This window comes from Phoca vitulina, unplaced genomic scaffold, assembly GCF_004348235.1.
Source record: "Phoca vitulina isolate PV1807 unplaced genomic scaffold, GSC_HSeal_1.0 scaffold50, whole genome shotgun sequence".
In the NCBI taxonomy this organism is placed as follows: domain Eukaryota; kingdom Metazoa; phylum Chordata; class Mammalia; order Carnivora; family Phocidae; genus Phoca; species Phoca vitulina.
In genome coordinates, this window is record NW_022589753.1 from 6,304,549 (window position 1) to 6,327,429 (window position 22,881).

The window sequence follows — 22,881 nt, forward strand, 5'->3', positions numbered from 1 at the left end:
CAAGGAAGTGGCCAACACGGAGAGACTTCCATGTCAGCTTTGGTGACACAGTGACAGAAGCTTCAGAACACAACAGAATAAAGCTGCAGGTGTCCACCCAGTTAGCCCCCTGGGATAAAGGAGCTTTTCAGTCTTGAGTTAACCAACTTTTACATTCCCAAAGTAGTATTTCATGCACCATCCACCCAAGTGATAGTATGATGTGACCAACTTCACCAGTGACACCAGCTAAACTTCTGTCATTTCCCCAGAATCCCACACAAGCAAAGAAAATAGCTCATTGTAGTAGCGCAACATTAACAAACTGGTCACACACAGGGCTGCTTCCTAATCAGTGACAGTTATGGCTTAAGTTCTTCATACACCACAAAGATGTTTGTTTCAGGGAATTTAAGCGGCTCGTTTCATCAGATACAAAATTAGGGGTGAACAATGGCTTACATTTTTAAAACAGATGTTTTATTCCCCTAGTTCCATAAAAACAATGTAAATACAAGCGATCTGTACATCTTGCTGGTGAAGTCACATATTCCCTGATCCTTTGATCTCGTCTTCTCCAGGTTCTTTGTTCTGTTGGGGCCCCACTGGCTGCAGGAGTGGAGTGGAGGTGGGGCTTAGAAGAGAAGGCCATGGCTATTTGGTTTGGTGATTGGTTTTATTGCTTGCCCTGTCAGTCCACTTCCATTCCTCCAAACGTGGACTCAGAGTTTAAGATTTCAGCCCTTAAACCTGTAGGACTCACCGTCAGCTTTTTTTTTTTTTTTTTTTTGCATAGGCATTACTAGGGTTCTGAGCGGTAGGGAGACTGGTCGAGAAGGTGGTTAGGAGCGGGAAGCCAACTGTGTAAACAGAGACCAGACCACAGGAGGGACTTCCTAGCACTCTTCTCAGGCATCTTGCTCAGCGGTGTCGATGTCCTTGGAATTAGATCCCAGAAAGGCAGTTCCAACTTGAAATCAGTAAAGCCTTTTGGCAATGGGATAATTGCTTTAAAAGGGGGTGTGTGTGTGGCAGGAGAATCCACTTTAACAATCTTGCAAGTGGAGAATTTGTTCCACAAATGTTCTTGTAAAAGTTAACTGAAATAACGGACATAGGTTACTAAGGCTTAACCAGGGAACGGTCAGCAGCCAGGTGGTAAAACCAGGATGGTCAATTTATAGTTCCTTTAGTTTTCTGATTGTCACATATGTAATTAAACCCCCTCCCAAATCTGGATCTCCCTTGACCCAGGTGGCAGGGCAGAACTGGTTGAATCGGGGTCCCAGTGTGGACCGTGCTGTGTGTGGATGCAGCCCGGAAGGTAGCATTACAGGAATCCCACAGAAAGGAATTCCCTCCAGTCTGCCTGCTCCTGTTTCAGGGACAAAAATGACAATTTGAATCTGTGTGCTTGTTCCGTTTTTAACTGATAATGTCCCTCACAGCAATGGGGGGGGTCCTCAGGTAAAACTGGCTCAACAGAAGGTAATAACACCTGCCCACCCCCTCCCTCCCCGGCTTGTATTATTTTGTATTATTTCACAGTATTTCACAGTTGCCTCCCATTTACAGCAAGTGCAGCTAATTTTCCTTTTTAGCGAGTGATACAAAATCTTTTTCTACATAACAATTTCAACTCAATTAAAAAATATAAGTAGCAACACAATTTAAACATTGTGATGGTAGTTCTGGAATGTTTGAGAGAGAGAAGGTTAAGCAAAGATTGTCTTAGCTTTCCATGTGTGCAGTATCCAAATTCACCCGTGGATAAGGCCGTCAGGAGCCACGTGATCCCACTACTACTGGATAAAATTCCCTTATTTTACCTAAACAGAGACAAATGACCCTGACCTACTTCACTGAAATTTGAGAAAAGCCACCTGAGGTAGGGACCATCACGTCCAGATTTGAAGGTGTTTTCGGATCAATGAAACACACCAGAAATACTTGGTTATTTTTCTTCCCTAAAACAAGTGTAATGAACGTCAAAGCGTTGATGCTAATTTAGATCCTGATTACATATTGTTAAGTCAGAAATTCTGCTTCATCAAATTCAGCTGTTTTGCATCCTATCGTCTATTAAACCACAGGCAGCCTGACGACAGATACTGGAGGAACGGAAATTTTAAAAAGCCAGCTTAATGAATCGTCGCCCTTTAAGAATTTGAGCGAAGATTAACCCCGGGGGCTTCTGCAGACCAGAACCTCACCAGTGATCTTCCAGAAGGAGCATTTTGTAGGCTAACAGTTTTGTTTGAGATGCCAACTCAACTTGTGATGTTTTGCTGACATTTTAGATTAGGCATACAAGCCCTATGATGAATAGCATTAACAACATTTGTAAAGCAAAATAATTACAATTATTAAAAGAACCTGAATTTTGTTGCCAAAGGTAAAACTTACGAGAACATAGCAATTAGCTTCCTGTCCTCACCCTCCCCGCCCCCCAGAAAAGCTCTATCCTAAAACTAACCCAGAATTTCATTTAAAAGAAATAGGTTTGAAGAGTTCATCAAGGCTTTGCAGCTGGAGGTTTAAAAAATCCCACTTTGCGAAAATATCTGACAATGAAGGGCACAGACACTAGGGTGATGCTGATTCGCACCGGGGCAAACAGCTTGTGGATGGCGTAGGCCACCACGAAGGTACTTGTGCCCGCCGCCATTTTCGACTGCACCAGTGACTCTTTAAATCCGAGTTTAAGCAGGATTGCAGACATGTCCACACCACTGCGGAAAGGGACCAAAAAAAAAAAAAAATTTATCACAAGGGGTCAAATTAGGTAATCAATTTGGCTCTAAGATTTAAAGTATTTAAAAAACATGACAGAAGTGGCTAGATGAATACACATTCATAGGAAAAATGTTCTCATTCACAAAGAATCACACATGACAGTAAAAAAAACAAAGATCTGTTCCTGCCGAGATCTCACCTTGAAACCACCATGTAAAATATGCCCAAGGAGATTAGTGAGATGCCAACGTGCAGCGACACGCCAACAGCACCGTACTCTTGAAAAATCTTTCTCAGCTGCTGCGACTTGCTTTGCTTTTCCTCCCCTGTGCTGCTGGCAGGCGGGGCTGCTGTCGCAGCGATTTTGCTGGGGTCCTGTGCACAAACAAAAAGAAGGGGAGACGTTCTGGGGCAGGAGCAAGGGTCTTAGTGGCCATCAGCAGCTTTCGTGTTGCGCAGTGTTCTGCTCTCCCTCCTGCCCAGTGAGGGACCAGTTGCCCCCTTTCTCCTCAGCCAGCTGAGGCTAGTGCCCACTTTGACACTGATCGCCCTGGAAAGCTGGGTATCGGGTATGATCGGCAGAATGACGGCCCCCAGGATATCCGGGTCCTAATCCCCAGAATCTGTGACTCTGTTACCTTACATGGCAAAAGGATTTAGCAGATGTGATTAAGTATCCTGAGATGGGCAGAGCATCATGGATTTTCTGAGTGGGACCAATGTAATCACAAGGGTCCTTATCAGTGAAGAGAGGGAGGCAGGGGGGTTCAGGGACGATGTGAGCACAGAAGCAGTCAGAGATTTGAGGAAGGGGCCGCAGGCCAAGGACTGCATGTGGCCTCTAGATGCTGGAAAAGTCGGGAAATGGATTCTCTCTCAGAACTTCCAGAAGGAACCAGCCCTGCCCATGCCTTGACTTAAGCCCATTGAGACCTATTTTGGACATCTGGCCTCCAGACCTGTAAGGTAATAAATGTGTGTTGTTTTAAGCCACTGGATTTCTGGTGAGCTGTTAGAGCATCAACAGTAACTAAAACCCTGGGGCTCACACACTTGGGGACGCCGATGGTGCTTTATCGAGCACTGTCTGCCAGCCAGGCAGTGCTCAGATGCTTCTCTCCTGCTGTCGGCTTTCATCCTTGCGATCACCTTCTAGGTAGATACTGTTTTCTTCCCACTTTCCTGAGGAACAACACAGGCCTCAAAGACCGAAGAATTGGCCCAAAGTCACCAAAACTAGAATCCAGGTTATCTGGGTCCACAGCCTGAGTACGCGACAACCATCCTAGACTCTACAAAACAAGGACAGTGGGTGCAAAATAAAATGGAGCAGAAGCTACGGTCTATTTACTACCAGAATCAGGGTTTACCCCGGAGATCTGAGCAGATACAGGGAGGGCCGATTCCTAGGCCATAAACGCACTGGCTGGGATTTGCACAGAAACAAACCACCGGACTTGGCTTCTCTTAACATTTATTGAGCACCTACAGGGCCTGGAATATTTGGGAGAAACAAAAAACCCAAGAATGCTGGATTTCTTTTAAAAAAAGGCTCCTTCTCAATATGGAGAGTGCCTTTTTTATGAAAAGATTTCTTGAATCTTAATGACCTGTCTCAGAGCTCTTCCTGGGAGGAAGTATCTGGGTCAGTGAGCTCCAGTTTCTGCCTTGCAATACGATTGGTTTTTCCTTCATATTTTTAGAGCGGGCTGCACCCGAGCTGCACTTCAAAGGCAAGAGGGAGGAGTATGACAGCCCAGAGTCCCCAGGAGGGAGGCGCAGGACTCCCCGAATGAAAATGAACACAGGGGCCCAGAGCAGCACCTCCAAACCTAGCAAGGCTCCCCGGTGCTGCAGGGGACCTCCCAGCCCTGCCCTGCTTCAGAAGCCCCTGCCCTGTGGGCTTGAGCTTTGACCAAGCATATGGGGCGGGGTGGGGGGCAGGTGGCTTTTCTCATGAGCTCCCAGGTGGCTCAAGTGCTGCTGGTCCATTTGTACCTACGTCCAGGTGCCCAGAGTCAGATTTTGTGTTCTGGGGTGAGGCCTGGGCACTGGGATTAGTTATCAATTGCCCGGGGTTGCCAGGTAAACCCCTGCTTACCAATCCTGCCTCACCTTGCCAGGCTTTCCCACCCTCAGCATGTTCTCCAGGGGGGCCCTCCCTGGCCCTCAGATGCACCTGCTGTGCATCCGACGGGGGACTCCTACCCATAAGCTTCGTTCCTGGAATTCATCTCAATTTCATTAAACGCTGCTCACATTCCTGGGAATCAAATGTGACGGCCACTTTCAGAGTTATGAAAACAGAGACTTAATAGAAGGGGAGGGGCTGTTGAGATCCAGTACTGGGTCATGGATCTCAGAGAGTGCATTTTTTTTTTTTAGAGCGAGCATGCACACGTGGAGGGGGAGGGGCAGAGGAAGAGAGAGGGAGAATCTCAAGCAGACTCCCCACTGAGCGTGGAGCCGGACCCTGAGATCATGACCTGAGCCAAAGCCAAGAGTCAGACGCTTAACCCACTGAGCCACCCAGGTGCAGCCCCCCCACCCTTTTTTTTTGATTCAAGATTTTTTATCTTTAATCTCTTCACCCAGCGTGGGGCTCGAATTCACAACCCCAAGATCAAGAGTCGCGTACTCCACTGACGGAGCCAGCCAGGCGCCCCTCAGAGAGTGCATTCTGATAGGCAGGAGCGCTGAACCTCTTCTGAAAGGTTTTAGGGAAACCACCTGTGTCCTCAGGCTAGGCCCCCCTCTATTGAGCCAGGTGCTGGGCGTAGCGCTTTAAAGGCGTCATTTCATAAAAACCCTCATGGTAACCCCATGATGTGGGCACCTCTGTGGCTCCCACTTTGACAGGCGGGAGACTGAGGTTCGGGGGCGAGTGGTGAGCAGGCTGGCAGTGTCTGGACGGGTCACTGCACGCCACCTCGAGGCCACACGGCTTCTGCAGTCAGACTCGCCTTCATGCCCTGTAAGAGCTGAACACTCCTAAAGTTCTGGAACACTTCTCCCGGACTTCAAGGCTTTGGCGGGGAGAAGGAAAACCAGCCAGTGTCCTTTAGGTTGGCTAGCACGTCTAACTTCCCCTTTTGCTCAAAGCTCTTGCCTGGCTCTGCCTCCCACCGGCCAGAAGGGCTGCTCAGAGCTCAGGTTCGCTTCTTTCTGATAAACAAGGCCCCACCCGCCTCTCGACTGCCGAGGAAGCCCTGCTCTCCAGACGTCAAGCGCTGATAGCACAATGATCTACAATCTACAGCCCAAGTGCCAAACAACGTTCTGAGGCTGAGGAGGGAGAAAGCCCCTTCCATTTCCCACCCTTGGCACTTGGCCCGACCAAACTGAATTACGTCCCATCTGTCCATTCACCACAGCCGAGCGGAGCTGTCTCTGTTGAGGGCTCTTTTCTTTACAACCTCTATTTTGGCAAAAGGCCTTTTGGCCAAAAAAGAAAACCAAAGAGGCAGCCAGACTTCCAGCTACAGAATAACCCGCATCTCCCGCAAAACAATGGGAGGGATAAAATATGCAGACACAATGGACAATTTCCTGTTAGCTAGCAGCAGGGTTCATTGTTAACTTTCTAGAGTTAGAATCTTGGGACAATTTTCTTCCTTTTATTGTGGTAAAAGGCGGTATCTTTAAGCACTGTGAGCCATTCGGTTTTCTTCCTAACCCTGGAGGAGAACGAAGAAACTAAAATAAAGGAATTTTTGAGGGGTGGCTTGCAAGGAATGGAAACTTTTCAGACCTTCATCTCTGTAAAATATCACCCTAAGTACCTGTGATGTTATGTTAGGCAATACCCTGGGTGCATGTAACATCATACATCCCCTAGTGTCTGTACTGAGCCAAGCGCTTTTATATCCATGCCTGTGGGGGGGGGGGGGGAGAGAGAGAGAGAGAAAGAGAGAGAGAGAGAGAGATTACCTCCCCCCACCCCCAAGCCAAATACTTATTAAAGTATAAAAGGCTATATTAGAAGGGGCAGGAGGGTTTGAAGAATAAGGCAAAGATGTTGCTCACATTGTCTGGAGTGACATCTGTTTTCATTCATTCAATAAGTAATAATACTAAACACAACACTACATTGTGATTATTTTGTACCAAGCACTCTTCTGAGTACTTTGAAAATATTAATTCAGATAATCCTCACAACAACCTTGTGAGATAGGCACTATTGTCATCCTTACTGAACAGAGGAGGATCCTGGAAGCCCAGAGAGGTTGAGTAACTTTCAGAGGGTCACACAGGAATTACCTGTCAGAGGTGGGATCTAAGCCTGTGGGTTCCAAGGCTTTTGCTCTGAACAACTATGCTGTGCTCCTCACTTACTCATGGATAACAGCTCTATGGGGGGGGTGCTGCTCTAAGTGTGGGGGGTACAGCCATGAATGAAACAGACAAAACTCTACCCTCAGGGAGCCTATGGTTTAGTGGGGAGGGGAGGGACAATAAACAGAAAAGGAAAGTATCAGGGCTGCTAGATAGGACAAGTGCTATGGAGAAACATCAAGGAAGGGAGGCAGACGGGGAGGACTGTGGGGAGGGATGCTGCCAGTTTAAGGTCATCAAGGAGGGGCTCCCTGAAAACACAGCACATGAGCAAGAACTGACAAAAGACACTGGGGCTCAAAGAGAGCAAATCATTTGCCTAAGGTTCCCCTCCCATAGTGTAAGTGTAGGCAGGCCCTGCCAGGTGACAGGACGTGAATCAGGTTAAGTGAAAAAGGCAGGATTCTCCTGTGGCTTTACCTCCTTCCTCCCAGTTAGAGTGGAGACCGCGCTAAAGGCAGACGTGGGAAGGTCTCTCAGGTACGTACTTAAAATCCTGGCACGTTTGGAGACCCTAGCTGCACTCCCTCCTCCCAATGGCCAAAAACAAGGTGCCTGTGGGTAGCCAGGAGCAGCTGACGGGGAGACCCCTGCACCTGCTCCCAGGCCCCACCAGAGATGTATTTTCTCAGGGAGATGACACTTTGAATGATGAGTATCTTTTGTCCTAACATCCTGCTAGGTTCTGATCCCACTTGGATCCTGCCCATCTACCAGACAGCAGGAGAAACAAGCACAGCTCATGGAGCCCTGTGATGTATACATTTACTGTGATAGTAACATCAATGGCTAACATTAATTTAGAATGTACCCGATGTCAGGTTTCACACCCATGCTCCAAGAAATGTGAGTTATTAACATCCCATTTTACAGATGAGGAAACTGAGAAACAGAGAAGTGGAGGGATTTGATCAAGGCCACAGAACTATTGAATAGAGACAGGAATACGGGGAGTCTTGAGACCACACTTGTTACTACTGTATACACATATCATGCACATGCATATGCATATTCGCATATGCTCTCCTCTCTCTCTCTCTCTCTCTCACACACACACACACACACACACCTGCCAGTGCCAAGGCCTGGGCTGGGGGCAAAACTGATGTGGCTGATGGGACAGACAAGCAAGTCAGGAGACCATTCCAGATGATGAGTGCAGAGAGGATCCACACCCATGGGACTGAGGGAGGCCAGTGGAGGCACCCAAGGCATCACTGGTGGTCAGGGAAGGCTTCCTGGAGGAAGGGACAGGTGGGCTGATCCATGAAGAGTCACTAGGAGGCAACCAGATATGTGTGGAGGGCTCAGGATTTAGGGACAAGATCTGCTGCCTGTTGGATGGGGGCAGCAGAAGGCAGGAGGCATGGTAAGGGTGTGAGTCAAATCCCCATGGAACATTCATTCAGGAAGCTCCACTGGCACTGTGCTCAGGCCTGCTTCAGCTCATGGGATTGTCCCCCAAACTCTAGTTGGGAAGCTGCTATCTTTAGCCCTTTGAAAGGTCAGCAAACAGACTCAGAGCCTTCAGCCTACTTGGGGTGAGGTCACAGGGCTGGTGAGCGGAGGGATCCCATCCCTAGGCAAAGGGACTGCAGGAAGCCAGGTTCTGCGTGTCCCAACTCGTCAGTCCTGTGTCTCCAGACTGCGCTACTAACTACTGTTTTTCTTTCAGGAGACGAACTTAAAAAGAAAAAAAAAAACTAAAAAAAAAATTTTTTTTTTTTTTTAAAGAAAGTCCGTATTACTTTTCTGAAGGGAAACCAGTTTTCACTTACCATAGATAGAGGGCAACCGAAATGAAACAGGACGGAACGACACTGCTTCTTGCGCGAGTCTCGCCTGCAGCCTGGGAGGGAGGCCTGCTCTTTTGCTTAGATAAATAGGGAGCAGCAGCAAGCGATGGGAGGGTGTTCAAGAGAGCAGCACCCCCGGGGCCGTTCTCCTGGGCCCAGTGCGGAGGAGGCTCTAGCGCCACTTGAAGGGGAAACAACTCTGACAGCCATGTGAGCACGCTGCTAGCAAGTCCAGGCCCCAGCGACAATTCTCTGGGCTGCCGCCGCTGTGCCGGCCGCGGGGGCTCTGTCAGAGGCTGTGTGACCTTGGGCAGATCACCAGACCTCCCTGAGCCTCAGTTTCTCCGGCTGTCAACTGGGAGGATCGCTTCCTTGGCTTGTAGGGATTGGGGCCTCGGGGACCCCGGGGCGGGGGGTCGGTCTCGTACAGCTGGGCGAGTAAAGCTGTCCTTCGGCGGAGGTGGACCGGGATCCGGGCGCCCGGGGACCGGGGTGGGGGTGGGGAGGCTTACCTGGCGGTCGCGGCTGTCCCCGCGGACCGCGCGCAGCAGCGGGGCGTCGGGCCCGGGCCGGAGCGGCTGCAGCAACAGGGGGCGCGGCGCGTAGGGAGCGGCGGCGCCCAGGAGCCAGGAGGCGCGAGGCCGGACCCGGGCGCCCACTCTGCCCGCGGGACCCAGCAGCGCCAGCAGCCCGGCCATGGCGCGCGGCGAAGCGCTGCCGCGGGCGCAGCTGACCGGAGGGGGAAGCGAGTGCCGGTGGGCGGGGCCCGCCGGAGCCGGAGCCCAGAGCGGCGTGGGCGGGGCCGGAGCCGCGCGATCCCTCCCCGGCCCTGCCCACCGACCCCGCCCCTCCGGAACCGCACGCGGGGTGGGCGGGACCGGACCCGCGCCATCCCTCCAGGCCCCGCCTCCAGACCCCGCCCCTCGGGGCCGAGCCGCACGCGGGGTGGGCGGGGCCGAGCCGCGGGGGTCCCTTCAAGGCCCCGCCCCCGCCCCTCTGGAGCTCGAGCCCTGCGCAGAGTGGGCGGGCCCGGGCCCTGAGCGCCTGGCGGAGTTTACGGGGCGGGAGATTCGTGCCTTTTCCCTGTCGTCGGAGTTTAGGCGGTGTGGCTTCGGCTGTATTCTGTTGGTTGCAAGACAGTCGGAGGGCAGCCCAGATTCAAGAGCGAGGGGGTTAGACTCCTCCGACGTGACGGAAAGTGGCGAGGTCACCTGTGGAGGGCTTATGGGATGGGAAGTACTGTTGGGACCATCTTTGAGAGATACAATCTGCCACAGTACTCAATAACTATTAACTGATGATAATGATAATAATAATCTTTGGGCTTCTACAGAAGAAGAAACAGGCTCAAAGAAATGGTGCCTTCCCTGAGGCCTCTTCATACACTTTTCATGCCTGACATCTTTAGCATTTTTTGGTTGAAACCAGAGGATTCTAAATGTTGCTAGATCTTCGCTATTTTAGGCAGAAAATAATTTAGCACAGGGAATTAGTGCTTGGAAAATCACTGGAAAAGCTAGAGGAGTGGGCGTTAGGCGCGGCCCCCAGGAAAGACTGCCTGGACACAGCAACGCTGACCAGCCACAGCTGGGAAGGTGGGCATCAGGAGTCGGCCAGTGGAATGAATGAGCTCTAGAACGCACTGCCATAGCTGTGATCCAGGGTTCAGGAAACTGCCACCACTGCACCTGGTTTCCAGCTCCCACAGAACAGGTCACCGGACCCTGGAAAGGCAGCCAGGCTGCTGTCTCTGCCACGACTGCCTGTCCACACCGGTGGCCTGGCGACTGGACACCTGAATTCTGCTGCAGAAAACCCCAATCTCTGCGAACTTGTTTACCAGCAGCAAAGAGCCCAAACCGCAGGAAGATGTCTCCGCCCCTTTTCTGCCTTCAAAATATTGTGCAAGTGCATCCAATTGGCAGAAGCGAATTCATATCCAGAAGCCCAGCTGCAAAGGAGTCTGGGAATCTTTAGCTTTTCTGCCAGGAAGGTTCTGTAGAGAGATGGGATCAATGTGCCCTAATTCAGTAGGGCAGCAAATAAAAACCCTTTCTGGACCCTGCCTCCGACCCCGACCCCGCCCCCCACTAGAAGAAGCCCCTTCTGTCTCATTGACTAGAACTGTGTCACATGATCACTCTTAGCTGCAAGGGAATCTGGCAAAAGGAAGCAGAGTTGGCTTAGGAGCAGGCACATTGTCTTCCTAACACAGTTGAGGTTCAGTTCGCAGAGAGCTAGAGGAGGATGGCTGCTGGGAGGTGGGGTGGTAACTCCCAGATGGTGCCACAGGTCTGTGTGTGTGTTTGTGTGTGTGTGTGTGGCAGAGAGTGAATAGCATGGGAATGCATGTGTGCAAGTGGGAAGCAGCATACTCGAGTGTGTGTGTCAAGTGTTGAGGAGGAAGGGGATGAGGTGCTGAAGGAAGAAGTTTCCTCCTTTCCATCAGAGGAACCCCTTTTCCTAGTTTCCAAGGGGGAACACGTTATTAATCTGCTCTGGGGTCGGGGGCCTGTGATTACTCATGAGGCTTGTTTCTATAGGAATGTGGGGAAGAGATTCCTGAGCCCAAGCAGGGGGACTGTGTTAAAATGGACAGTGGGCAGTGTTTGGGAGCAATTGCTGTGTCTTCTCCCAAGGCATGTTCTCTGACCATACCTAAGTCTTCCTGCGGACAGGAGCATTTTTATTCCCGTTCTCTTTCTCTCTTTGTTAGGTGAAGCTGTTTTGCTAGATGTGACTGTTCCAAATGTTTTTGGCCTGTCTGGAGTCCTCCTTCTGTTTTTGTCCCTCTTCCCGAGGCAAACCCAACCGCCACCACCCCCATCCATCACTTCTTGCGTCCTCTCTGTTCATTTCCAATCAGCATTTCTTATTCTGATGACTGTGTGCCCGCTGCTGTGCTGGCAACGAGTGACACAGAGAAAGGAATGCCTTGTTGTTTTAGGATTTGGTGATTAGCCTCATGGCTTTAGTGCAGTCCAGGCTGGGCTTAGAACCTGGCTCTGCCCTGAACCTTTGCTAAGTGACTCCAACTAAGTCTCTGCTTCTTCCCTTGTAGGAAGTGGGAGTAACAGCACCCATCTCAAAGGGCGCTGTGAAGGTTAAATGTGATAACACATTTCAGGGCTTATAGAACTGGGCCTGGCATGGAGTAAGGACTCAAGAAATGAAAACGTGGCTGGTAGTTCTTCCTTTTTGTCTACTCAGCTCCCTCTTTGTACCGAAGAGTTCCCCTGTCTTCCTGTCGTAGTTTGGGAGAGGCTGTCAAAATCTCAGTGCTCCACCGGCCCTCTGGTCAGGCGTTGGCCACAGGATCCAGGTCTTACCAAAGTACCCATTGTCCCTGGTATTGAGAAGAATGGGGTCATGCTGTATAATTGTATTATAACATGACTTTTTCACTTCACATGTCACTGATGTCTTTCCTGTTGAAACCACAATAGTGGAATATTATTTCAAGGCCGTAGAGCATCCTATAGTGTTGATGCATCATGATTTATGTAATCCAGTCTCCTAGTGATGGATGTTATGGCCTGAATGTTTGTATTCCCCCTCCAACCCACCCCTCCAAATTCCTGTGTTGAAGCACTAACCTTTAGTATGATCGTATTTGGAGATGAGGACTTTGGAAGGTAAAGAGGGTTAGGTTAGGTTACAGCATGGGCTCTCATGATGGGATTAGTGCCCTTATAAGAAGTGGAAGAGACCCTGAACTCACTCTCCGCCTGCCATGCGAGGCCACAGCAAGAACATGGTCAGCAAGCCTGGAAGAGGGCTTTCACCAGACCCTGTTCGTGCCAACGCCCTGATCTGGGACTTCCAACCTCCAGAACTGTGAGACATAAACTTCTGGGATTTAAGTCCCCAGTCTCCTAGTCTGTAGTATTTTGTTACGGGAGCCCAAGCAGACTAATATAGACTATAATGGATATATATAGGTGATTTCCTTTTTTTTTTTTAATAACTTGGACTTAATGGCCAAGTTTCCTAGCCCTTTTTTTCCATACCCATTATTTCTAATGTCTTGTAGCAGTAGATCCTGTTAGTAACCCTCTCCTTGAAACAATCTCATCCATTCATTTACCGGCTTACTCAACACGTACTTACTGGGTGCTGACGACGTGTATGGGGTTTGCTGCCATCACTCGGTGCCTACTGATTCCTGTCCCTCCATGAGGCAGGGTCTTCAGAGGCAAACAGGTCAGAGGTGAGTTCTGGAGTTCATGACCCTTAGCCATGTGGCCCAGAGGAAGGTATGTAATCTCCTTGAACCTCAGGTTTCTTTCTCTGTAATGTGGCTCTCTATGGCTTCCTAAAAGGACAAAAATTAACCCCATGTGTGCACGACAGATGTGTTATGGCCCGAGGCTTCACTCCCCAGCCCCCATCCCTCCATCCCGACACAAGTGGCCTTGTGGGGCACAATGAAGGAAGGAGGAGGGCAGAGTGGAAAACATGACTCTGCAGACTGCTTTTTTTTTTTTTTTTTAAGTAGGCTCCATGCCCAGTGGGGCATGAACTCATGACCCTGAGATCAAGACCCGAGCTGAGATCAAGAGTCAGATGCTTAATTGACTGAGTCACCCAGGTACCTTGTAGACCACTTTTGAATGGAAACCGTGAAAACTTGAGATATATAGTCTCTTGTAAAGGGAGGTGGGCATTCACTCATTTGTTCAGAAACTGGGCATTGAGGATCCACATGGTGTTTGGTGCTGGGCTAGGCACAAAGGGGACTAGAGAAGAAGTACAGGACAGGGCTCTAGTCATTGAGATGAAGAAAAAGCCCTTAAGCTCCTCCATTCCTAGGACATGGGACACCCCCCCCCCCCAACCCGCCCTTAAGCCAGTGTGGAGAAATGTCACCGGTGGTAGCTGTGGCCTCTCACTTTCTCCTTCTGGCTCACCCTGTGGGAACTTCCTCCCTGTTTGCACTTGGACCGACTTTGGGTCACCTTCTCTGCTTTTCTCCATCTCTTTGAGGAAGAATCATGGCTAAGAACATGGGCTGTGGGGGCAGACCTACCTGGATTTGATTCTGAGTCAGCCACTTAACTAACTGTGGCACCTTGGCAAGTCACTTCACATCTCAACACCTTGTGGTCCTTACCTCTGAAACGTGGACAGTAATAGTAAGCACCTTGGTGCTGGTGAGAGGCTTGAATGGGATCACATCTTTCAAGTGCTTACCCTAGGGCCTGGCCTGTGGCAGGAGCTCAGACAATGTGAGTTGTTAAGGGGATTCTGAATCCTCCTGCCCCATGTTCCTGCCTGGTTGGGTTTTCTCTTCTTTTTTCCACAAATAAGGTAGAAGATTGATCCAGTGCTTTGAAACTAATGACATTTTGTAGTTTGGAGCCAAGGGCTGGGGCTTTGGGGTCAGATGGCCTGGGGTGTGTCCCCACTTTACTGTGTACTAACCATGAGACTAAGCAAGTCACTTAGCATCTGTGAACCTCAGTTCTTCATCTGTGAAATGGGAACAATAATACAGGTGGGGACCTGTACCCACCTCACAGGTTTGCTGTGAAGATTAAGGGAAATCATGCACATAGGGTGCTTGGCACAGGGCCTGGAACATACAGTGCCTCTGGAAAGCTAATAGTAATACACATGGGGACCATTATTGTTTCTATTCATTCATGCATTCATTCATTCATTCATCCATTCATTTACTCATTCATTCATTCGGAGAAGAGGGTGAATGGTGTGAGCTAGATGTAAGTAAAGGCCTCGGGGTGGAGGGTACAGGGCATGGGACCTGAATGTCCAGTTCAGTGAAGCCGCTTAGGGAGAGATGCTGCTTATAAACCTCGCCTTGAGAAAAGTGGTAGCTTTTGGAGTTGGAGGATGGAGGTGTTGAGATGCACCAAAGAATCTCCTCTTGACTGTCCTTGAGATAAAAACAGATTATTCTCAGGATGCCTGGATGGCTCAGTTGGTTGAGGTCTGCCTTTGGCTCAGGTCATGATCCCAGGGTCCTGGGATCGAGTCCCATATAGGGCTCCTTGCTCAGTGGGGAGTCTGCTTCTCCCTCTGCCTGCCATTCCACCTGCTTGTGCTCTCCCTCTTTCTGACAAATAAATTAAAACAAACAAACAGATCATTCTCAGTGCATAGGAAGGATCTGGATTAACTGGGACTATGATGTCTGAGGTTTTTTGTTTTTTTTGTATGATGTCTGAAATGGTTGCTAATGAGAATGTCTGGAGTAGTTCCTAGTCAAGATTTAAAGACTACAACTCACATCTGAGAAGCTTGAGGACTCACAGGACGTAAAATCAATATCCATAAAGCAAACCAGCAGCCTATCTGTTCTATTGGGATTGTGGTGATTTTAAAAGCTCAATTGATTTTTTTTTTGATTATAACAAATAATACTTGCTCATTGCAAGTAAAAAATAAAATTCAAATGCGATGACGGGTTTATTTGTTTATTCATTCAATAAACACGTTTTGAACATCTCCTCAGTGCTGGGGACCATTGCAGGTGCTGTGGACACCTGACCTAGGAAGACAAAAAAATCCCACAGAGCTTATGATCTACTAGGGAAGAGATGGTGGGGAAATAGAATTCAAAAACAAAATCGCCTGCCAATCCAGAAAACCTTTCCACAAAAGAGAAAGAAAGCATTTTTATTGTTGAATAAACATTAAGCCAGAATGTGATGCCTATCACAGGCAATTCACTAAAGAGATTGCAAAGACAGAAAGAAATCTCGCCCTTTTATGCAGCTCAGCAGATGCAACGCATTTACATCACATCCTCGAGATAAACGATAACTAGTTCTCAAATAAGGGGACTTGACAGCACCATTTGTCGCACATAGTTCATCTTAAATCCACTGGTAATTGGGACGGCCGTTTGTGATTGCTAATTGTCTCTATCTGAAGGAACAATAAACTTCTCATGTCTCTATGGCAAGCATGTAATTATAACAGGGAGCTAGCCACCTAAGTGAGACCCTCACCTAGACTGGGAGTTCAGGATACTATCTTTCTTCATGTTTACATTTCAAAGATATGGCTCTCAGACTAGAGTCTCAGACGCTTAAGAAACCCGTTTTTGGGTTGTACAACTGGCAAGAGCTTATTGCACCTTTAAAAAGGTTTGCATGCATCTCACAGGGGCAGAAAAGGGATTTTCAAATTTTCTAAAGGAACTACTCTAAGAAGGAGGGGAGGGTCTCTTCTCTTTTTGCACCACAGAAATTTAATTTTTTTTACCCTTATATAGACAGGCATTAAACAAGTCAGTCTACTCTATGAGGTCCGGCAGCAGTAACTGCCATATGGAAATCAGGTAAGGGACTGGGGAGTAACGGGGGGTGGGGAAGGGTGGCTTCAGATAGGCCGGTGGGCAGATGTCACGGAAGAGTTCCGTTTGCCCTGAGCTGGCAGCAAGAGAACCAGGGAAGGCCCTCCTAGCTTCAGCCAGTGTTAGTGCTTTTCTATCCTTCCAGGCAGGTTCCTACGTGTGAACAATGGCATCTAGTTGCTCTTTTATTTGACTTTTTTTTTTCTCCCAAAATGGGATTATTATGTGTCCTTCTTTTGCTTTTTCAGCCACTGTCCTATCAAGGACATCTGTCCGTGTGGGTCAATCCAGAGCAGCCTCATCTTTCTTGAAAGGGCTGCACTGTATTCCCTGTGGTGACCCTGGCAGAGTGGTTTGCCCCTTTCCCCATGTGACGGACATTTAGGGTCTTCGTAGTGGAGGTTGAGAGTAAGGAGTCTGGTGTGAAGCCCAGGTTCAAGCTCTTCCTGTATGACACTGGGAAATGATTTTTAACCTGTGCCTCAGTTTCTGCGTCTACGAGATGGGGATAGGTACATGACGGGGTAATTGTGAGGAGTAAATGTATTGAAACGTGTAACGTGTTAGAATACAGTCTGGCCTAGAGCAGGCTTATGTTGGTGTTAGCTAATATTATTATAAAGGATATTAATAATTAATGGTTCTTCTCCTATAGGGTTATAGCTGTCTTCTCATTCCATTCCTCTGTCCCTCCCTCCCTCTGCTCCTCTCCTCCCTCAAGTATTTGTTGAGCATCTATGATCTGCCCAGGTTTGTGCCAGTGATATGGATGGATGGCTCCACACGGTCCTCACTCTTACGGAGCTTCAGTGGGTGGGGCTGATGGACAGTGAACAAATAGCCAAGTGAGGAGAGCATCCTGAATTGGGGTGGGCACTGGGTGATCAGAAAGGCCTCCTCAAGAAAGAGGCATTGGCCACCCGAAGCATGCAAAGAAGGAGACGGGGAGCTTTCGGTGGGAAGAGGCTGCCGAGCAGAGGGACGGCAGGGGTCCATTTCTGAAGAGGTCAGCTTGGCGTGTGGGGGGCAGGCAATTCAGAGGAGGCCTGAGTGGCCGGGGCACAAGGAGTGAGGGGCATGGCCGGGCTGGAAAAGTTGCCGGGGGCCAGAGCAGTCGATTTTATTCTAGACGCAGTGGTTCAAAGTTGCAGGGCTTTCATCCCTGGAGTGAGACAATCCGATGAGCGTGCTTGCTGTGTGGGGAATGGGTCGGAGGAGGCAGGATGAGAAGCGGGGAGCCTCGGTGGGAGGTTTTGCACATGCCCGGGGGAGGGAGAGCGAGGGGGAGAGAGAAGGTGCCTTGGGCTCGGGTGGAGACAGGGGCCACGTGGGAGGATGTGGAAGACACGTGGGAAGCCTGGGGGTGGGGCAAGGAGAGAGGACTCCGGGATTGGCTGCGAGGTCACCCAGCGCACGTGACCCGGGCTGACGCGCCAGGGGGCCCCACCCACGCCGTGGAGTTTACCGCCGCCCGGGGAGGGAGCCATTTTCGAGGTCACGGCCTTGAGGACGCCGACTGAGCTGGGCTGGGACCTCTGTGTAAATTTTAAGCTTCTGGCGGTGGGGGCGGACAGCTACCCGTCCCTAGGTTCCCCTGCTGCCTACAACTGCCCCCTGCCGGTGGGGCGGCCTGCCTGGCTCCCGTGTCTCTGCGCTCCGTGCGCGGGCCAGTTTCGGGTGTCGCGGGGACCCCGGCGTTGGAACCGGCACGGATGGCTGCAGGACTTCACCCGAGCTCCGGAGGGGCGGCCGGGCCCCGGCGGAGTGGGGAAGACTGGGGAAGAGCCGGCCTGGGGGGTAAGTCGAGATTCTCCCTCTGTAAGGGCTCTGTTCCAGGGTCTGCGACACATCAGTGGCAAGCGAGTTGCGTTCGGCTGGGCAACCGCGCGGGGCCGGTTCTCAGACTTGGACGTGCAGGGACGTTTGAGAGGGATGCTGGGGGGCGCCTGGGTGGCTCAGTCGGTTCCGCGCGGTAGGCTCAGGTCATGATCTGGAGTCCTGGGATCGAGTCCCCCATTGGGCTCCCTGCTCTGCGGGGAGTCTGCTTCTCTCTCCCCCCCCCCCCCCCCCGGTGCTCTCTCATGCTCGCTCGTTCTCTCAAATAAATAAATTTGAAAAAAAATCTTAAAAATAAAAAAAAATAAAGTGATGTTGGTACTATGACCAGGGAATGCGTGTGTGCACGCACCAAGCTCTCATTTGCCTCCCAGCAGTTTGGAAGTGTTGCTCATTAGCCTTCCGCTGTTGGCCTCACGCTTCGGCACTGTTACTCGGGTTTTGACCCTGCTCAGTGTGGCCTAGAACACCGGGCTCTAGGCTGGCACCTCCACTGACTGGCTTCTGGGAGTGACAAGCAAGTGATTTGAAGTCATTAGCCGAATACATCTTTACCATTTTCTCTCTGTAAGATGGGGGACGAATACCATACCTAGGGCCACCATGCCAATGAGGAACTCAGCAGGCAGCAAAAGCATCCTGGAGGGCTATGGGGGGGGGGGGGGGGGGCCAAAACGTGTTTGTTTTTTTGTGCCCCCCCCCCCCCTTAAAAAAGATTTTATTTATTTGGCAGAGCACAAGCAGGGGGAGCGGCAGGGAGAGGGAGAAGCAGGCTCCCCGCTGAGCAGGGAGCCCTGACGTGGGGCTCAATCCCAAGACCCTGGGATCATGACCTGAGCCCCAGGCAGACGCTTAACTGACAGAGCCACCCAGGCGCCCCTAGTTTCCCTTTTTTTTAATTTTATTTTTTATTTTTATTTTTTTAAAGATTTTATTTATTTATTTGACAGAGAGAGACACAGCGAGAGAGGGAACACAAACGGGGGGAGCTGCAGAGGGAGAAGCAGGCTCCCTGCTGAGCGGGGAGCACGATGCGGGGCTCGATCCCAAGACCCTGAGATCATGACCTGAGCCGAAGGCAGAAGCTTAACCGACAGAGCCACCCAGGCGCCCCTAGTTTCCCTTTTTTAATAGATTAAAAGAAAAAGGGTGGGAGGTGGGGAGGAATTTGACCTGCCAATAGCTATGCAGGAAGAAAATTTTTTAATTCTTCCAAGGCACAGGCTGCTGGCATTCGAATTTTAGCCCTGCTAGTTGCTTGCTAGCTGGCCTTGGCCAAGTTACTTAACCTCTCTGAGTTAAGATAATAAATGTTGGGGCGCCTGGGGGGCTCAGTTGGTTAAGCGTCTGCCTTCAGCTCAGGTCATGATCCCAGGGTCCTGGGATCGAGCCTGCATCGGGCTCCCTGCTCAGTGGGGAGTCTGCTTCTCCCTCTGCCCCTCTCCTCTGCTCATGCCCTCTCTCTCCCTCTCTGTCACACTCTCTCAAATAAATAAAATCTTTAAAAAAGTAAAATAATAAACGTTACCTACGACTTCAAGGAAATGCTTGAGTTTCCACGCAGGTAAGGCTCTTGGAATAGAGCTCGGTAGGTGATAAAGCCACAGTACCTGCTATTTTACTCCTGCTGGACGAGAGGACCACTACTTATCATTCTTGTTATTATATTACTATAATGCAGAGGAGGTTCAGGCCTGACATTACTCGCTGCTACTTCCTGCATACTGCTCCTAGGCTCTGGGCCCTTCTGGATGGTCACATTTGCACCTAACAAGCAACCCTGGGGTTGGCATTATCATTTCCATTTCGCAGATGAGGCAGTGGAGGCTTAGGGAGGTTAGGGGAGGGATATCTGGGGCTGCAGGGCCCACCCTCACGTGGGAGGGGGGCTTCCTTTCTTCCCGCACAACGCGAGCTCCTTGAAGCCCTTCCCCGCAGCATCTAGGGCACGCTCGGGGGCTGAGGACTGCGCCCTCGCGCACGAAGGTGGTCTGAGTTCCGAAGGTGGTTGGGATTGCAGAGCTGGGCCTCGGGAGCGGGCGTCAGGGGACCCAGGCGCGCTGGCATGCAGCTGGGTGGTGCGTGCAGGTGGTTCCGGGTGAGGGACCGTCGCGGATTTACCCTCAGAAGTGGCGGCCGGGCGCACCGGTAACCCTGTCCTAGGCGTCCTCGTCCAGCAGGTGGCGCTGCAGGCTCTCCCGAGGCTCCGAGCGCGAGAGGTGAGGCGCCTGCCGGGACGCAGGTTTGGGGTGAGTTACCCTTTGCAAGCACAGCTGCTGAAGTCAGCTCCTTTCGCAGTCGAGCCCCCCGACCGTTCAGGGAGTTGCTTCCGCAGCTGAGTCGTGAATTCCCTTTTGCAGGAAGCCTGCCTTAAATTCAGAGCCGAACATGGAAATAACCTTACCACTCACTCTGAGTGCTTTTTTGGGTTGTCGTTGTGCTTTTGATTTGTGTCTCAATTTTTTTGTTACACCACCATGGGTCCACACTTATGCAACATGAATAGATCGACTAACATAATATCTTCAAGGAGAAGTGTGTGAACATAACAGGTACAGTTTTTCCGCAGAGAACCTGAGGCTCAGGCAGACTAGGTGAGTGGAGTGGTAGAACCTGGAGGGGAGCTCAAGTGGTCTGGCTCCAGGGCCGTCTTCCCCCTAAGTCTTTCCCACTCTTCACTTCCCCCTCCTCTCATTGATTTTCCCGGCAGAAAATGGGATCTTTATTGGTGAAGGGGTGAGGGGTGGGGAGAGGAAACAGATAAAGAGAGAGATGTTTTCTGAGACGTGAAAAGTGATCACAGCAGCTGTGTTCATGGCTGGGGACGGGTCTTTGGATCTGTGGGATGGGAGGTCGTTCTGGGATCAGGAAAGGCAGAGCCTGCCACATCCACAGAGCCAGACCGTGTGTAAATGAGTCAGCAGGGGCGAGGCTTGTGCGGAAGGGCACTGCCATACCCATCTAAGGGACCAGCTGTGCGCTTTAGCGTATTGTGTGCCCAAGGTGGTCATATCTACCGAATTCTTAAGATAAGCTGTGCGGTTGGGGCACCTGGGTGGTTCAGTCGGTTAAACATCTGCCTTCGGGCTCAGGTCATGATCCCAGGGTCCTGGGATGGAGCCCGCATTGGGCTGTCTGCTCAGCGGGAAGTCTGCTTCTCCCTCCCCCTCTGCCTGCTCCCCCTGCTTGTGCTCTCTCTCTCTCTCTGTCAAATAAATAAAATTAAAAAAAAAAAAAATGAGCTGTTAGTAAATTGCAAAGGTGGCCACAGATTCTTCCCCACCCATTCAGAGGTGAAGTGAGATTTCCATCCCTTGAATCTGGCTGGCCTGTGACTTCCTTTGGCCAGTGGAATGCAGCAGAAGTGATGGTGTGGGAGTTTTGAGCCCAGGCCTCAAGGGGCCTTGCATACTCTGCTGTTGCTTCTAAAACCCATGATCACCTTGTGAACAAACCCGGGCTAGCCTGCTGGAGGAGGAGACCAAGTAGAACAAGTGAGTCATCCCAGCCAAGGCTATCCTAGACCAGCCAGCCCCCATCTGAGCTCCAGCGGACTGTAAACACAGGAACGAGCCCAGACCCGTACAGCCATCTGGCTGAGCCCAGTCAGAATTGCTGAACCCCAGAATCATGAGACAACAAATGGTTGCTGCACAGAAAATGCTAACTGACCCAAGCCTGCTAACTGCATCTAAAGAATGCAAACTCTCCTGATTTTTAAAAAAAAAATTTTAAAAGACTATTTGAGAGAGAGCAAGTGAGTGTGTGCAGGGGGAGGTGCAGGGGGAGAGGGAGAGAGAGAGTCTCAAGCAGACTGCGAGCTGAGCATGGAGTCTGATGTGAGGCTCCATCTCAGGACCCCGAGATCATGACCTGATCAGGAGTCTGATGCTGTACTGACTGAGCCACCCAGGCGTCCCTAAAATTTCCCGATTTTTAAACGTTGGCAATGAATTAAAAACAAGCAAACAAATCAACCCACACCTCTGGAGACTGAGCCAGATATTTGAGTTCCAGGTGGGGCCCCAGGAATTGCCCGTTGGCAAACACTGCCGTAAAGCCCATGGGATAGGCACAAACCTTGGTGTGCTGTTGGCAGTAATCTTGCACATGTAGATCATAGTGAGTTTATAAGTGCTAATTGAATGTTAGTGTGGAGAACAATTACTTTGCCAGTTCCCAAAGGACACTCATCTCTTTGGGCTTTCCTCTTGGGATAAGGAGTTTCAACTTTTCTGTCTGTGGGTTTCTTTGTTCAAGATTATCTCTTGGTTCTGTTCAAAAATAGGGAATCTTTATGCTTCACTAAGGCACGAAGTTCTAATCTTGTTACCCACTGCAGTGAGCCTGGGCACCAGCAGAGCTTCAGCTTCTGCCCATCAATCTGCTTTAATAACTTCAGTGGCGAATAATCAAGGGTATTGACGAGGTGGAGGAAATGAGTATTTTGATTCAGCATCCCTGAGCGGAGCCAAGCGATGCAGCAGGAAGGAACCAGACTCTTTTTTCACCCTTAAGGTTTCCAAGTTGTTTTCCCTGCATTGTCTGTGAGACTTTAAAGAGCCATTAAAAACAGTCTTGGTCCTAACCACCTGATATAATGAACCAGATGTCATTCACTCAGATTTGTAAAAATGGGGAAAAGAAGAAAAAGCCTCTGGGAAGTAGGAGTAGCCTCTGAGTCTTTCAGGGGAATTCATCTCCAAGTTATTCACTGGGGGATCTTTTATGAGGCGGAGAAAGGATTGTGATTGTACCTATTTTACATAATGGAGCTCAGCTTGCCGTCCTTTGCTTCAGACTTGGAGAAGGCCTGGCTCATTTATGCTCGAATACTTACAGTGTTACTCCCATTTCACACGCTGCGATCACTTCAGC

The 22,881-nt window shown here is 50.2% G+C and overlaps 1 protein-coding gene across 1 annotated transcript; it reads right to left on the minus strand.

The window, feature by feature from the left end:
- Positions 1–437: 437 nt before the first annotated feature.
- FAM210B (family with sequence similarity 210 member B) lies at positions 438–9,544 on the minus strand. The gene is made up of 3 exons (XM_032387741.1): positions 9,359–9,544; positions 2,915–3,090; positions 438–2,711 (listed from the first exon to the last, which is right to left on the minus strand). The coding sequence occupies exons 1-3, from the start codon at positions 9,542–9,544 to the stop codon at positions 2,495–2,497; spliced, it is 579 nt and encodes a 192-aa protein (XP_032243632.1). The 3' UTR covers positions 438–2,494.
- Between the last annotated feature and the right edge of the window lie 13,337 nt (positions 9,545–22,881).

What these genes read in the sequence shown, in the direction of transcription:
- FAM210B (XM_032387741.1), bottom strand. Translation starts at nt 9,544, where the DNA reads ATGGCCGGGCTGCTGGCGCTGCTGGGTCCCGCGGGCAGAGTGGGCGCC. An exon ending in GGGACAGCCGCGACCGCCAG is followed by an intron (nt 3,091 to 9,358) that starts GTAAGCCTCCCC and finishes GTTTGTGCACAG; the next exon opens with GACCCCAGCAAAATCGCTGC. An exon ending in TTTTACATGGTGGTTTCAAG is followed by an intron (nt 2,712 to 2,914) that starts GTGAGATCTCGG and finishes CCCTTTCCGCAG; the next exon opens with TGGTGTGGACATGTCTGCAA.